Genomic DNA, 16,641 nt, shown 5'->3' on the forward strand with positions numbered 1-16,641 from the left:
CTAGACAACTCGCATTCTCAAACATCCTTCTTGACAATAATAATAATAATAATAATAATAATAATAATAATAAGAATAATAATAATAATAATAATAATAATAATAATAATAATAATAATAATAAAAATAATAATAATAATAATAATAATAATAATAATAATAATAAGAATAATAATAATAATAATAATAATAATAATAATAATAATAATAATAATAGTAATAATGATAATAATAATAATAATAATAATAATAATAATAATAATAATAATAATAATAATAATAATAATAATAATAATAATAATAATAATAATAATAATAATAATAATAATAATAATAATAATTTGATCTCGAGTAGGATGGACATTTGTTTCAATCGCATATGTTATAGATCATATAACATAATATTAAATCAACTCGACAGGTCATCAAAAGGTCAAGAGGTCCTAGTCAAGTGATGATCAGTACAATTACTATGATCAATGGTGTAAATGATTGGCATATCATAGCAAAGGAAAATAGGGGGGAACTACATAGCATCTCTCTAACTGTGAAATAACTTCCTACCTTAAAAGTTTAGCAAAAAACAAGTTCTTTGGACAAAATCTTATTATGATCAATCTTTGATTCTTGCCAAACTTTGATAATAATATCAAGATCTGAGTTAGTCCGATTGATTCGTGGCAACATCAGTATGATCATTGCCCCATTTGCGTGACAACTATGGCCATTAGAATATCTTTTGCAGAATTTCCCTCAAATTAAGTTCGGATGCCATTCCTGATCAGACCGCCCTAGACCAAACTCACATCTGATCAGACTCAAATGCCCTCGATTTTTTTGCGCTCGAAGTGAGCTGGAGTTCAGCTCTGGCCAGGCTCAAGAGCACTCGAAAAAAAAAATTCTGCGATCGAAGGGCGCTTGAAATGACCTCAGATCGGATTCAAGTCGAGTCGAAAACCATGTTTGACAAGATTCACATGCGCTCGGAACTGTGTGTGACCAGACTCAAAATCACTTGAATTCACTCATGAATGCTATGTAGTCCCCCCCCCTTTTGAATTCACTCCAACTAGTGGTGAATACCGTTTCTGATAAGACTATCATGCGCTCAAATATGGGCATAAGCAGTCCATGGGCCTTGATTAAAGATACTTTGATGTCTTATTAACAATTAATAGAACCATCTTTTGAAATTGGGTGACTCAATCAATAAACTGATTTAATTATAACTGTTGATGATTTTGGATAAGGAAGCAATTAATCAAATCAATTTTTTTTAGAAAATGGCTATTAACTGGGGGTGTTGAGTGAATTGCTCCAACCTGTCTGTGTAGATAAACGACAGAGCCCAGAAGTTTCCAGGTGCCGGCCCTTCTATCCATGCGAACTATCCGTAGTATTTGCAGGAACTTGAGACCCCTCAAAGCATAGGGGGCAAAAGTGTTACCCTTTCCCTGTCTCATTGTAAGGAGGAAAAATGAGAGGCCACAGATCACCAGATCTACAACAACACAAACAAACATCATCATCATTTCATCATTGGGGGAAGGGAAGATTTATGACTTAAGTGCACATAGACACTTTCCGTCTGGGACGGTCTGGACGTATCGACTTTCGGTCTGGCACCTCAACCTGGGTGAACCTCAGAGACTAACAAGGACACGCTTGATTGCAGCAACAAAAACCAGAATCAACTTATGCGTCAACTCCTGTTGAGCTAAATTAATATAGATAGGTTTGGTGAATAGAGTTTTGGTGGACATAGAAAATTAACCGTTAAGAATTCATCTTTTGTTCGTTTATAATTGAATTAAAAGTGGGCTGAAGTCTACTTCACTAATAAAGTTACTATCATTAAAAAGTTATGACCGACAGCGTGGAATTGTCTCTAATTGGTACTAGATATGATGTTGGTGAGTAGTATTATGGATTTATTAGTAAGGGTATACCTAGTAGGTTGAATGGCTGCTTCATGAATCGGAGTCTGCCAGGGATGTCCTGGTACCTGCTCCTGCAGCCTGCACTCCACACTCGCAGCCCATACTCCAGAGAGTAGCCAATCACCAGAAACACCTCCTTCAACAACAACTCATAATAACTGTTCCGACCCACCTATCTTTATACTAATTTTCAGAAAACATTACAAAAATTTTAAAGATTACATCTAATTTATCTTACTTCTGTCAACTTGTAGATAAGTATCACTAACGGCAACTCAATCATCTTTTTCATGTCAAATTCAGTTTCTGTAGTAATTTTTGTTTTTAACTACTGGTTTCTTGCCTTTGATACTACCAGTTTTCAAAGAAACGTAGTGATCTTAACATATTTGCCCGTTTTGTCCTTTTTATTTACTTGGCAAATTTTCGCATTAATGACAGGTTCAACTGTTGTTCAGCATATTCAAGATAATAAATGATCTTAGGTAGATGTCTTCCCTAACAATGTCTTCCCTTAGGTGGATAAATGAACCAATTCAATTAATTGCGTAAAAAGATGATGGTTTTAATGGCATTCAAATTAAATATTTTCAAAAAATAAAAAAACTTTTAACCTACTACTTCTTGTTCTTAATTCTGTCATTAAGTAACTTAATCTCATTATTGACAGCTCGCCTCAATTTTTTGATAATACAAAAAGTTTTCAAAGCTAGTTTCGTCGTATTGTTTGTTAAATTTTGATTTCCGTAGGTATCTGTTGTTTTTTGTAGCCTTATAGCTTAATCTCAGATCCAACAAGACAATTTCTTTACTGAGGAATTGCAATACAACTTTTTTTTCTATTTGAAACCTTTTGTTTCATATGGTTTATGAAAAAAAGATTGTTCTGAACTTTGTCACTTTTTATATTACCTCTGTCATTATGTAGAGAGTATCTTCAAAGACAGGGTCTTTCTAGTGAGCGAAAATCCATTTTAATCTGTATTTTAATTTCATTTAAATGTTTGGTGTCTTTAATTCTACGATTTTGTAAAAAAAATGTTTTAGAAAAAAATGCGATTTCTGGTTCTCTGCTTTTTTTGAGGTTGTTTTTTCGTTTCCTTACCACAATATTACGCTAATAGAGATTCCCCTGGTACTGAAAGAAAGCGCAATTGTGTTTTTAATGTTCCCAGCAAATTGTTTATGGTTTTAACGGCTGCCGCACCGTTTTGTTGTTTAATTATTTGTCTTTTTTTTAAAAAAAGTTTGCTTAATATTTGTTCATTTTGTAGTTGCCTTTTTTCTGCTAACTTTGCTCGGTGATTATCAAAAACGCAGCTTATTTTTTTGCAACTATTTCTTTTTCAACTAACAAAATATCTCTATCTATAACATTTGAAAAATTAAGTGTTGCTAATTGACGAACACCTTTAGCAAGGCTAGTTTTCAGCTCATCTTGTCTCCTATAATCAAAAAACATTTGGGATTGTAATCAGTCGGTCTTTTTGTTAAAAAAATCGATCTTTATTTATATTAAGTAAAGAACTTAAGAATTCAAATCAAAGTTCACTGTGGATAGGTTCAATTGGCCTCCTCAGGATCTCCAAATAAAGGTATATATTTTTATTACTTGAAAGATTTTCGTCGTTTTGACTTTGAATAAAACTATTTGATTTTTAAATAAACAATGGTTACTGATCTTCTCCACTACTTTTTTTCTTAATTTGTTCAATTTGTGGCTTAGTGTCAGCAAAAAAATAATGACTTTTCTTTCTAAAAACTCTATCTCTATTGTTGTTTTACGCTTTTCTGGCTTTGGTACAACTAAATTTCAATTATTTTTATTTTAAATTTTTTTTATTTGAACATACCAAAGATATAGCTTCGAAGAAATGATTTTAAATAATTTTTTTAAAATTTTGTCTTTAACAGTCGTTTTCATCTTGTTTTTTTTAGTCGTATAAAGTTTCCTGGATAGTGACAAGTCTCATTGGTTTTTGTGGAAGAAGAGTTGAGCTGATTTTCTGATTTTGGTAGATAGATGAAAATTAAAAAAAACCTTTTAACTTTGCCTTTTTGTTCTTTTTATTGTCTATTTGCTTCCTAATATTGTTAATTACAGTTCAATATGACATTATTGTTTACAAAATTGAAAGTTGTTAAAGAAATTGTTATGACTTTACTGGTTTCGACACTAGTTTTCACAAAAAAAAGTTTTGGTTTTTGTCGTATTTGACGTACTTTTTTGTAAACGTTAGACATATTCTGAATAATTAGAGGACTCAGGGGCTTCCTTTGAAGGAATAAACGTACGTATTTCCTATTTTTGTTTCGGAGCTAATGGCTTTCATGACTTTGATTTTTTTTTCGAAAAAAAAAACAAAAGTATTATCTAATTTTGCCATTTTTCTTTTTTGTCTACGTGTCACCTAGTCTCATTAATGAAAAAATATATACCACATTATCGGTTTTTGAAAAAGGCGCAATCAAACATATTTTAAGGGGCAAAATACGGCTTCGACAGTGTTGTCTCGCAAGATTTAATTGACTGTTGTTTGATGTCTCTATTTGTTGTTCTTTTTCTAACCACATAAAAACTGAATAATGACAGGTCTCAAGAACCTCCTAAAGAATCATAGGTACTCATTATTATGCAGGATGTTTTATTATGGATTTCATTACTTTGAAATAAATTTTTTCTAAAAATATACGCGAATTTGTTAACTTTTTAACTGCTGTTTTTGTTCCCTTTCGTCTAATGGTTACCTTTTTATGGACTGGTTCCATATCTTATCTAGTGAAGCACATTTTTTTGTTTAGTTTCAGTTTCTTCTGACGCTATTTTGAGTTTGTTTTCAACTACTTTTTTAAAATGGACATAAAGTTTTGGATGTAATTAATGTTAGCTGTTTTTTGTTTTGCTGTTCGTCCTGACTTGCTTTCGTAATAGTGGCAGATCTCATCAATCTAATGCGGCTGAGTTATTTCTTACTCCACTGAGTTGCTTGCTTTGAAGGCGAACTTTATGTTGATAAACCAATTTTTTTGAATAATTTTGGGAGTTTTCTATCTGTTCATCATTTGGTAGACAATTACGCCAAAAATGTGGATAAGCGGGGTCAGAACACGTTATGCAATCGCACGTTACCAAGCCTCCTTTGTTTAAACCATGAATCAATGGATAGATAATCACCACTATTGCTGTATTGCATCTTCAAAGAGAAATATATTGAAAAAAGCTGAATAACAAAAAACTTGTCGAATTGGTGACTCTGATTTTAAAATAATTTTAAAAAAGAATGTCCTGCTGCTATTTTTTTCTAACATAAAAACAACAAAAAACGAACCTAAATGAATTTTCCAATTATCACTCATAAAACACAAAAATTCAGTTTCAAATTTCTTTATAATTTTTGCAGTTTGCCCGGTAACACATTTGCTAATGTTCTAAGAGTTAAGACTAAGGCTCAGGAAGAGATAGGTAAAAAAATTACCAAAACAATTATTTTTTAATCAATAGAAATCGTTTTTCAAGAAAACAAATGCTCATTCAGAAAATAATGCAATACCCATAATAAGAAAATCTCAGTGCAGTTTTAAACATTGACAAAAAGCTTTATCGGAAGGCACAAACTCGATTAGAAAGCAAAAGCAGCAAGAGGGCTCATAACTTTTGAAAAAAAACTGAAAAATGAAAAGGAAGAACTTCGTAATTCAGCTTTTCGACCATGGTTGAAATTAAAATCTCAAAATTTGATTCGCGACTTTAAATTATTTAATTTTTTACCGCAAACTATTAAACAGTTGGACTCTAAATATGTATTAACAATGTCAAGACAAATCTGGAAGGAAAATACTTTGTTCAACTAACCTGTAAAGTTTTTATCACACTTTTTTCAAACTTTGAGAATGGAATTTGATCATAATACATGGGAGAAACAAATTGCTACTATTTGCAACATAAAAATTCCCGCAATTTCTGAGAGAGAAGAATTTGGAACGAATAATTACATCTGCTTTTCGCAATTCTTAAATTCAGAAAGTGCAAAACCGGAATGATATTTGGAGTGGTTTATTTACAATGTTTGAGTTTTCAATTCTATAAAATGTATACAATTTAGTAACTTCGCGTATCTATAAACCGCATTTACGTCAAAACCGAGTTTGCAAATATTACTTTCACAGTTCGGTTTTCCTTTTGGCAATTTGGCGGATTTAATGTAAGTAATTGACCAGTGTCAAAATGATAATTTTCAAAAGTGATACCGTTTCTGCAATGATATCGTTTCAAAAGTCATTCTGCACAAACAATGACAACGGAAAACGTGCAAAAATGACAATTGTTTGGAATCTGGTATTTAAACAGCCCGTTTAGTCAAGGAAACGCTTAGTTCTTACTCTCCCTATGAAAATGGCTCTTTCCTTTATTCACTATTGATTATGAAGGAATAGTGTTCAATGTGTGTTTTTGTTGTTTACTTACGAGTCTGAGTAGGACTGCGAGGGATATTTCACTGTATTGCTGCACTGTAGACATGACACTAAGAAGAAGGCACAGGAACACCAGAAGGAACCTGAACAAACAACCCGGGTCGAGGTGTCAACGCCATTCAACGCAAAATTATTTAAGACAAGCGTTGAATGCGGAAAGTTGTGTAAGATTTGCGGTGAATGCGGTGAAATTACTTAAATCAGGCGGTGAATGCGGTGGAAAAAATTATCGCCTGGTAGCGGTGAAATAACATAAATTCACCACGCAAGTAAGTGTCGAAATTATGTCAGATAAGCGGAGAATGCGGTGAAATTACAAATTCACCGCTTAACTTAGTAGTGAAATTACATAAATTCACCGCTTAGAAAAAAGTGTCAAAAATATGTGAGATAAGCAGTGAATACGATGAAATTACATCGTTCGTCTCTCGCGTGTCTCTCACCTTCTCTCACGCGGTCGTCTTCCTTTTGAGTCTATGTATGCGTTTGATCTGATGTTTAATTGACGACTCACGTGCCAGGAGTGTTGTCAACAAAAGCTTATCAGAATCCTACCACTATTTTTCCCGGCACTGGGACGACAACAACTGAACGAAAACCTAGATTCTACGCGAAATTCAAAAAAATCTTTTTAAATTGAAATTCTACGCTTGATAAGCTTTCTAATGATACCACTCACAATCAAGTACGATGGATATATCGGTCGGCGAAAACTGATTGAACAAAAAACGCCAGTATAGTATATAATTCCTCCCCCACTAAAAAGGGTCGGAACAATAAACTCAACCCATTTCGTCTTGTCTTGGATCTTCAAGACCGCAATCAACGCATTTCACTGCAAAATTTTTTACAAAATTTGCAGTGAAAAAAAACTTTCATCGCTTATCTTACATATTTTTCCGATTATTCCTCGATCCGTAAAACCCGCGTCAAATTTAGGAAGAAAAAACCTGAGTGACATTAAACGCTTTATACCGATGATTTTATCAGTTTGCTTTTCAACTAAGCATCGGAGAAGAAACAAAAAAAATCGTATCAAATTTGCTAATTTAGAGCTTGCATTGTCATAATACTATTTCAGAAAGACATGGAGTACCAAAGTTCTGTTTTATTATGTTTAAAAAACCTAAATATACCTTTCGTAAAAAAATTAGCTATCATAAATATGTATCTAAAGAAATCTAACGTTTTTTCTGTCGCAAGAAATTTAGTTCCTCGTTTAACCTAAAGTAACAACAAACGATTCTCCCAGAAGGACCATTCTTCGATTTAAAAATAATGGTATTTATGGGAGTTTCAAACAATTATGCTCTCCGTTTTCCAAAATTCGACAATTCCAATTAGACCAAATAGGCGTCTCACATATCATTTAAGAGCAGAATTTTTTTTACTCATCTTTAGAAAATTATTTCTTCAAAACAGACATTAAATTGTGGAAAACTTGACCACAAATAAAATTAAATATTATCAGCCATTGAACTATTAGATATAAACCTAAAAAGCATCGAAGATTTTTTGAAGACCGACAAAAAAAACGAAATGGGCTCAATTTATCGTTCCGATCCAATTTAGTGGGGGGAGGAACTATATACTCTACTGGGATTTTTTTGTTCAGTCAGTTTTCAACTATCGATATATTCATCCTAAAGGGTTGTAAGTGGTATTATTAGAAAACCCGTCAAGTGCAGAAATTCAGATTAAGAAGAATTTGTTGGATTTTGCTTTTTCCGTGGTTACGGAGGTTTAAATATTTGTGAACCTTAGCCTAACTTCCGTAATTTTGTTCAGCTTTTTTGGAATTTTGCCTAAATTTTGATCAATTTCTGCTAATATGAGATAAAATTGTTAGCAATAGTTTTACGTTCACGTTGAAAGATAGAAAAGAGTTGGAGAATTTTTTGAACCAACAGATTCGGCGAACTTTTCAGCTATATTTTTGAAAATTCAGCATTTTTTCCATTTTTCACAAAAAGTTGGCATCAAATACGCCTATTTGGCTCATTTTGTTTAGTTTGACCATTGATGCAGACAAAAAACTGCAACACAATCTTCCTTTACTTATATGCGCTAATTGTACCTCCGGTTCTTCAGAAATTTTTCGTGAAATAACATTTTGCCGTCTTTCGGTATTTTGAACAGATAATTATTAAAAAAAGCAGTTTTGTTTTTGATATAATAAAATTATCGTTTGCCAAAAAACTATTGCCAAATATTTTAGATGAATTGAGCTTTTTAAGAGCTGCACAGCGATAGCAAGTCTAGCTTTGGTCTCATCGTTGAGTTTTTAGATGAAAAAGTATTCGGTTTTTTGGAACCATTCTTTTCGAAATTTAAATTTGATTTCTTCGATCCCAATTACATTAAATGCTTTTTTCAAAGATTCAATTAAAAGGAGGAGGCCCTTTGACACTAACCTCTGTTTAATGAGAAAAGCTTGTGGTTTTTTCGGCTCAGCCAAATTAATTTCTTAAAATTCAACTGTATTCTTGAGATTCAATTCTTGGCATTCGATGTTCCTTTTAGAGTATTATGACAGAGTATAATTAATCAAACATCTTATTCTGTATCTAGGTAGCTTTTAAAGGAACTATGATGCATTGAGTTGCTACTTAAAGCCTATTTTGGTAATTAAAATCGATATGTATCCAAAATTCATGATTTAGATTTGATATAATCACTTTTCGGTCATAATAATTGTTCCAGTTACATTTGGTACTTTTTTGGCTTACAGGAGAAGCAACAAGAGAAGGGTCAGTTTTACTCCAGTTGTGGAATTTTTTTCAAATATTATTCAGATTGTAATCGGGTACTGTATATTTTTTTGAAATAATTTTGCCTTTTTTGTTCTTTATTTTAGCAACAGACCAGAATGATTTCACCTCAAACCAAACATTTTGAGAGATCAATATTATGTGCAAATGGAGGCCAATGAACAAACATAATAGGTTCAGCAAAAACCATATAGTTTTTTGGCTTCTGCGACCTCTGCAAAAAATTATTGTGAAACTTTGAGTTCTGCCTATATTTAGAGTTAGCGTGCAGTTTTTTTTTACTTAGACTCACTAAAGACAAGTACAAATGTCCCTCTAAACAGTAACAAGTTAATATATTTGCGAACTTTTACCAGAAAGCTTACGGTTTTTATGTCTTAACGTTTTAAAAATTTCTTTTCAAAAACTGTTTTTTAATTAACACTTTCAAAAATATTTTTGCAGCCTTATAGCTTAATCTCATCGGCAATAGGTCGAATTTGATGGAAATTATACGGTAGTCAAAACAACTGTTTTTATTTAAATAATGGTTTTCAGGCATTGATACTTCAAGTTTTCATAACATTTTTATAACTTTTTTTTATTCGCCGATTTTTGAGGTCCTTTTTTGCTTCGTTTTCTGATTATCTTATTAGTGGCACATTACTGACAAGTCGTATATCACTTTAATGGCTTTCAAACCAGGTCGAATTGAATATTTTCATAGTTTTTAGTGAACAGATTTTGATCTTATAGGCTTTGTCGTGCTTGAATCGTGTCGTACGCTAATTAGGCCTGAGCTGACGTGTAAAGTTATTTAAAGAGATTCAGTGACAACTCTTTATTGTTAACGTTAAGGCAAACTGCAGTTAGGCAGTTCGCTGCCAATGTGCTAGCTGTAGTCAAGGTCACAGCTACCTGTCACTGTACTTAGTCAATCGTTGTACGATTGAGTGGGGTAATAAATAGAAGGCTACAAATGTACAGCATTTCATTGTATATGAATTTATTGCACTGTTAATGAGAGTATGTGGTGAATGGTTACCACAGGGTACCACATTTCCCCCTCTAGGGAAGGAAAAATTGTGTTAACGTACATGTTAGTAGGAATAAGAGGTAATATATGAACAAAAGAAGATTAACGATAGTGATGTGAGCACTAGATGATAAATGACTGCTTTAACAGTTGATGAATGTATACAGATAAGGTGAAATGAACTAATGAAACAATATCATTGATTGAGCGTTGAGTTTAATAAGGTAAGAGTTTGTGAGTTTTTGTCAGAGTTACTAGTACTCGTGTGGCTGGAGGGAGCGTTCGGGCTGGTCTTCGTTATAGATGGCAAGCACATCTTCCTGTGTTTGACGCTCGTTTGGATCAGGCGATGGGATCCCGCTGTTTTCGTTGGGGTCGATTGGGCTTGGTGCGATTGTAGGAATTACGCTGTGGGCCGGTGAAGTGCATGTTGCGGCCGGGGTTGATCTGGGAGGGGAGTATGAAGCAATGCTAACTCCTTTGTGGGGTCTTAATGTTCGTCTGTTGTCCATTGAATCGTCTGAGGATGGGAGCTCAGTGAGTTCGCCGTATCGTTTTGGCTTCTTTTTGTCTCTTGCGCTGCGTCGGGTCGATGCTTTATCCGTTACTATAACAAATGGATTTCCATGTTGCTTGAATGTGACGTTGGAGTCTTGGCTGCTATCGGAGTCGTGGGGTTCGGCGCCTTGTTCGTCTGCTGACGCTTGGGAGGATGCTGTAGAGAGCTTTCTCTTTTTGGGAGATCCTTTCTTGGGTGATGGTTGGTAGGTTTTCTTTGGTGGGATTCTTATCCGATTGACTTTTGTCAGGTTGGCTTTTGCCTTTCTGTCTGAGTTCGACGCTTGTGGTCCCCTTTTTCTAATGGCTCGTTGGCCGATGATTTTGTTCTTTATGTCCTGCGCATGGGATTCCATGTTTTGGATGAGCTTCACATGGTGGTTGCGGACTGTCTTTCTAGCGGCGAAGTTGATGAGTGGAATTTTGCGTTGTTCTGGCGTGCCGAATTTTGCAATGTCCGATTTGTTTAGTACGGTGTCCTGCTGGCCTGGTACTTTCACTGTGATGGTGTTATTCGTTGACTTGACGAGTGCTGCACCCTCCGGAATAGCCTCGTAAAGGCCTTGTAATTGCTTTTTGTTGCGAGAGGCGGCGAGTGTCTTTCGGGCTAGCTGGAGTCGAGGGCTGTTACTGGCTAGTGGTTCTTCGAAGTTTGCTTTTGGGAGTTTGAAAGTGCGCGGTATCTCACCTTCGTCGTTTCTGGCTTCTTGTAGCTTCCGTTGTTTCGTGGTTCTTACTTCCTCATCACTGTCCAGGTCCTCGTCATACCATTTGTCTTGGCTGATTAGTTCGTCCTCTCCTATGATGTTGTCATCTAAATAGTGTTTTAAAGTGTTTGACCAATTTAGATTTTTTATGTTTGGTTTAGATGTTATATTTGATAGGGCGGTGTTCGCTTTTCTTCCGTAATGCGCTTCGAACGGAGAGAGTTTTGATATTTTCTTTCTACAGGTACGTAGCTCAAATGATATGTTTTGGAGGGCGTTCTTAATATTGAACGGCTTTTGATTGGGGTCGAGTTTTATGCAACCCAATCGTCGTTTGACGGTTTGTATTAGTCGCTCTACTAGTCCTATGGGGCGGTGATCGTTAGCTGGTGCGTATATTAGTTCAATGTTGTTACGTTTACATAGTTGTTGTATTTTATTTCCTTTTAGGCATCTTGCTTGATCTAGTCTAATGTTTCTAGGTACCCCATGTTGTGTTATATATTTGTTTAAAAACTTTTCTATGTTTGAGCCATTGGCGTTTGAAACTAGTTTAAGGGTCGGGAATTTTGAGAAACGGTCAATGCAAGCTAGGAAGTAAACTTCCCGCCCTTGTCCATCAAATATTGGTCCGCCGAAGTCTAGTTGAATTTCTTCGTTTGGTTCTGAGCATGGTGGCAGAGGTGTCCAATCGGACTTTCGTAATATGCTTTTTAAATTCTTACCGAATTCAGTGCAGGGACGGCACGTTTTAGATTTGTTAATTAGGTCGCGGTTGATGAATGGCCACCAAAGTCTCTGTCCTAGTTCAGTCATGCCCCACGCCCCTGGGTGAGTTGAATGTAGAACGTCCATGACTGATTCCTTGAGGATGTTCGGTATGGCTAACTTGTTGTCAACTAAGATGCATCCGTTGTTGACGCTGAGGCTTCCCCATTTTGCGTGGATCTGTTTACTTAAACTCTTGCATCGGGCTTGGTCTTCGTTTATGATACAATCTCTGATCTCCCGTAATACGGTGTCTCTGTTGATCATTGCTGCGATCAGGTCTTTGTTGAATATGCTGTCTAGTTGATTCAGGAGTTGGTCGTTTGCTGTGGTGATGGGTTGGTGGTCCTCCTGTTTTGGTGTGGGGCTTAAGTAATTTCTCATTGAGAATAGTGTTTTCTGCACTGGGGAATTTGTTGTTGTAATTTCTGGGTTGTTTGTTGTGTTCTCCATTTCGTTTGCTGAGTTTAGATGTTTGTTTGAATTAAATTGCTGCTTACTTATAGCTGTGTTAATTGGCAAATGCGCTTGAGTATTCGTTTGCTGTGTGTCTTGCTTGTTGTTAATGACGTCATAGTTCGTTTCGTTTGGCTGTGGTTGAAATATTTTGTGGCTGTTGCGTAGGTTGTATTTGTTAGTCTTTTGGAACTTGTTTGTAAACGTGCTGCGTTTGTCGTTAATGCTTCTTGTTTGTGTGGAATCGTTCGACGATTCCACCTTTGTTTTTCTGGGCCTGCCTCTCTGTCGTTTAGGTTGGTAATTTCGTGGGGTATTGGAATCGTGGGACGATTCCATTGTGTTAGGTTCGATAGCATTGTAGCCGTTGTGCGTTGTTTTTGTAATGTGTTGTGTGGTGTTGTTGTTGTGTTTCTTTGGTCTGCCCCTTTTACGTAAGATTTTGAGTGTTTCTTTTATGACATCTATTTGTGCTATAATGAAATTTTCGTCGTAAGTGCTTGGTGGTTTAGCAAGTTCCGACGGATTTCGCGACATGTAATCTGCTAATCCCATTTTAGTACCGGCTATGTGTTCAATAGTAAAATTGAAAGGGATTAATCTATCATACCATCTAGTTAAGCGACTTTGATGGATTTTACTTGAGCGTTCTTTGAGGATAGATAAAAGGGCTCTATGATCTGTTTGTACAATGAAGTGATGGCCTAAAAGGTAGTGTTTAAAGTGTTCTAATGCCCATACTACACCTAGTAGTTCTAATTCGTTAATGCTGTATTTTTCCTCTGCTTTATTTAAAAATCTGGAGGCGTATGATATCGTCTCCCATCCGTCACAAGTTTCTTGTTCTAGGACTGCTCCTAGTCCTGATCTTGATGCGTCTGTTTTGACTCTGGTCTTTCTTTTCGTGTCGTAGTGTGTATTTTCTGTTAAGTTACGTATGCATTCCTTTATGTTTTCGAATTTCGTTTGGTGGTGATTTGTCCATATGTATTTTGTGTCTTTTTGTAGTAAATTTCTAAATTCGCGACATAGAGGTGCTAGGTTTGGTATAAATTTCGTTAGATGGTGGACGCTCCCTAGAAATGATTTTAGTTGTTTATTGGATGTGGGTGGCTTTAGGTTTAGTATGGCCTGTGTCTTAGAGACGATTGGCTTGATACCCTTTTGGTCTATTTCGTAGCCGAGCCACGTTATCTTATTTTTTGCAAAGTGACATTTGTTGAGGTTGATTGCTAGATTTTCTTCATTTAGTCTATCGAGGCATTTGAATAGTTTTTCTTTATGGTTTTGTAGACCACCTCCAGTAACGATTATAATATCGTCGAGGAAACTGAATGTGTTTGTTAAGTTGTATAATGTTTTGTCTATGGCTTTCTGGAATTCTGCCGGCATATCCGTTAATCCATAGAATCCATTATTAAATCGATATGTTCCTGTGGCTTGGCCGCCTATGATGTTGAAATTGCATTGTTTTGCTGTGTCTTCATCTAATGGTATTTGGCTGTACGCGTAGCGTAGGTCTATTGTGGAGAATAGAACTTCTCCTTCGTCGGACGATTGAGTGATTGTTTGTGCGATGTTGTCCATCAGGCAGTCGATGTTGTGCATTTGGTATTTGTTCTTGTGAATCGCTTTGTTTATTGTTTTCGAGTCCATTGCTAATTTTATTGATTTGTCTTTTTTCACTGTGATGACTATTGGTGATATGAAAAATTCGTCGCTGCATTTTTCTAATTTGGTTATGTGACCATCGTTTTGTAGATTTCGTAGTTCTTCTTCTACTTGTGTTTCGAGGTGTAGTGGTACACGTCTTCCTTTTTGATGGACAGGGGTATAGTTTGATTTAAATAGTGATTTTACCTTATGGTGTTTGGATCGTCCTATTCTAGTTGTTAGGTTTTTGTACTTAGTCGCTATTTCCTCCTTTAGTGTGAGGGGTTGTGGGTTGTCTATTGAATTGATGTTCTTACCTGTAGATGTTGGGGAGTCGTGTTGTTTTAGTTGTATTCCTAAAGGTTTGAATAGGTCCCTTCCTACGATCGCTCTATGTTTGTTAGGAACCACTATGATATCCCCGCGTCCTGCCTTCCAACCGTTGCACTCAATGTCACAGTAGAGGGTCCCTAGGTTCTTTATTGGGGTGTCTGTGTAGCTTTTCAATTTCATCGGGTTCGTCGTTCTGCTCCACCATGTGTTGGAGTCCCTGGCCTCGATGTCTTTCGCCATCTGTTCTGTTACTATGCTAGTTGAGCTCCCTGAGTCGACCATTACCCAGAATTTGCTGTTCCCGTATTGCATGTGCAATTTAGATGGTGTCGTTGGATCATCCGGTGATTCCATCATGTTGACTGAGTAGTCGTCTGTTGAGTCGTCATATGTGGAGTGAGTGTCTGGGTTGGGTGCCGTCATGTTTACACCTTGTGTTGTTTGCTCGAGTCCCTGGTTTTCGATTTCGTTCACCGATCTACCAAGTTGGGGTCTGTTAAGGTTGGATCTGCAGACCTTCGCAAAGTGGTTCTGCTTGTTGCATCGTCGACACGTTTGGCCTATTGCTTGGCATCTTGATCGGTGATTCACGTCCCAGGGTTGACCGCAATTTCTACAATTGTGTGTTGTTATTCTATTGTTGCTGTTGTTCGATGCTCTGCCGATTCCTCTGGTTGTTCCTCTGTAAGTTGACAACGGTCTGTTTGAGCCGCGGTAGCGTGAACTCGATATTTCCATTATTGGCTCCTCTCGTCCGATGAGTGGGGTGGACGGAACATCCGCTGGTTGCCTTGCCTGTATGGCTAATTGGCTTCTAATGCCTAGTTCAATGCTTACGGCTAGTTCGAGAGCTTTTTCTGGGGCAAGGGTTGTTTTTAGCAGTTCCTTTTGTATTTCCTGATCTATCATATTTGCCGTAAATATGTCCCGTAGGAGTGCGTCTTCTAGGTACCCAAGTTGGCAGTGTTCTGCTAGTGACCTTAGCGCCGAATGGAATTGTTCCATTGTTTCTCCTCTGTGTTGCTTGCGTGTTAACAGGAGGTATCTGTCGAACGTTACATTCCTTGGGCGGATGAATGTTTGCTCGAGTTCTTCCCATAGCTCCATTGTTGATTTTGCTTCCACGTTTGTATGTGGGAATTTCCGGGCATGCATTTTTCGTCCTTCGATTCCGAGGCTGAGGTATATTAACGATTTGGCTTTTCTGTCTGCCATGTCCCATGGCTTATCGCCGCATAAGACCCCGATTCGATCAATATGATTGCATTCATTTTTCCATTTGGCCACTGCCTGGTTGTACCTCGTCATTCGTTCTCTTTCCATTGTTTGCGTTGGGTTTTGTACTGGTTGTTCTTCTACCGGTTCGGGGGGGTAAATGACTGCTGTCGGTCTCTCTTGGAGTAATTCGTCTAATTCAATGTTTGTCTTAGCGACGAGGGCCATCTTGAGTTGGCTCCTCCATTTCTCCCATGAGATTGGTGGGTTACTGCTGGGCTTGTCCCAGAAGGGTTCCAGTCCTAGTGCTGTGCGTCCTATTTTGTCTGACTGCGCCATGTCGTGCTTGAATCGTGTCGTACGCTAATTAGGCCTGAGCTGACGTGTAAAGTTATTTAAAGAGATTCAGTGACAACTCTTTATTGTTAACGTTAAGGCAAACTGCAGTTAGGCAGTTCGCTGCCAATGTGCTAGCTGTAGTCAAGGTCACAGCTACCTGTCACTGTACTTAGTCAATCGTTGTACGATTGAGTGGGGTAATAAATAGAAGGCTACAAATGTACAGCATTTCATTGTATATGAATTTATTGCACTGTTAATGAGAGTATGTGGTGAATGGTTACCACAGGGTACCACAGGCTTCGACACCGTTTCCTCTTAAAATTGAATTAATTTTTTAGATTTTTGCCGGTATCTTTTCTTTTTGTAGCGGTATAACATTCTGGATAATGAAAAGTCTCTGTGGTATTGCT

General features: G+C 36.4%; 1 protein-coding gene across 2 annotated transcripts in view; it reads right to left on the reverse strand.

Moving 5' to 3' along the window:
• LOC142340195 (potassium voltage-gated channel subfamily KQT member 1-like) overlaps positions 1–16,641 on the reverse strand; it is a 113,081-nt gene that overhangs the window by 51,667 nt on the left and 44,773 nt on the right. The window contains exons 2-4 of one of the 2 annotated variants that reach the window (XM_075390707.1): positions 6,406–6,496; positions 1,950–2,076; positions 1,323–1,501 (exon numbers count right to left, since the gene is read on the reverse strand). In XM_075390707.1, coding sequence (XP_075246822.1) covers positions 1,323–1,501; positions 1,950–2,076; positions 6,406–6,496 — 397 coding nt within the window. Of the gene's footprint in view, positions 1–1,322; positions 1,502–1,949; positions 2,077–5,793; positions 5,905–6,405; positions 6,497–16,641 lie in introns of those variants that run through there. The other variant, XM_075390716.1, reaches the window with a different exon arrangement.

The sequence above is a fragment of the Convolutriloba macropyga genome, chromosome 1, assembly GCF_964194025.1.
Source record: "Convolutriloba macropyga chromosome 1, txConMacr16.3, whole genome shotgun sequence".
In the NCBI taxonomy this organism is placed as follows: domain Eukaryota; kingdom Metazoa; phylum Xenacoelomorpha; order Acoela; family Convolutidae; genus Convolutriloba; species Convolutriloba macropyga.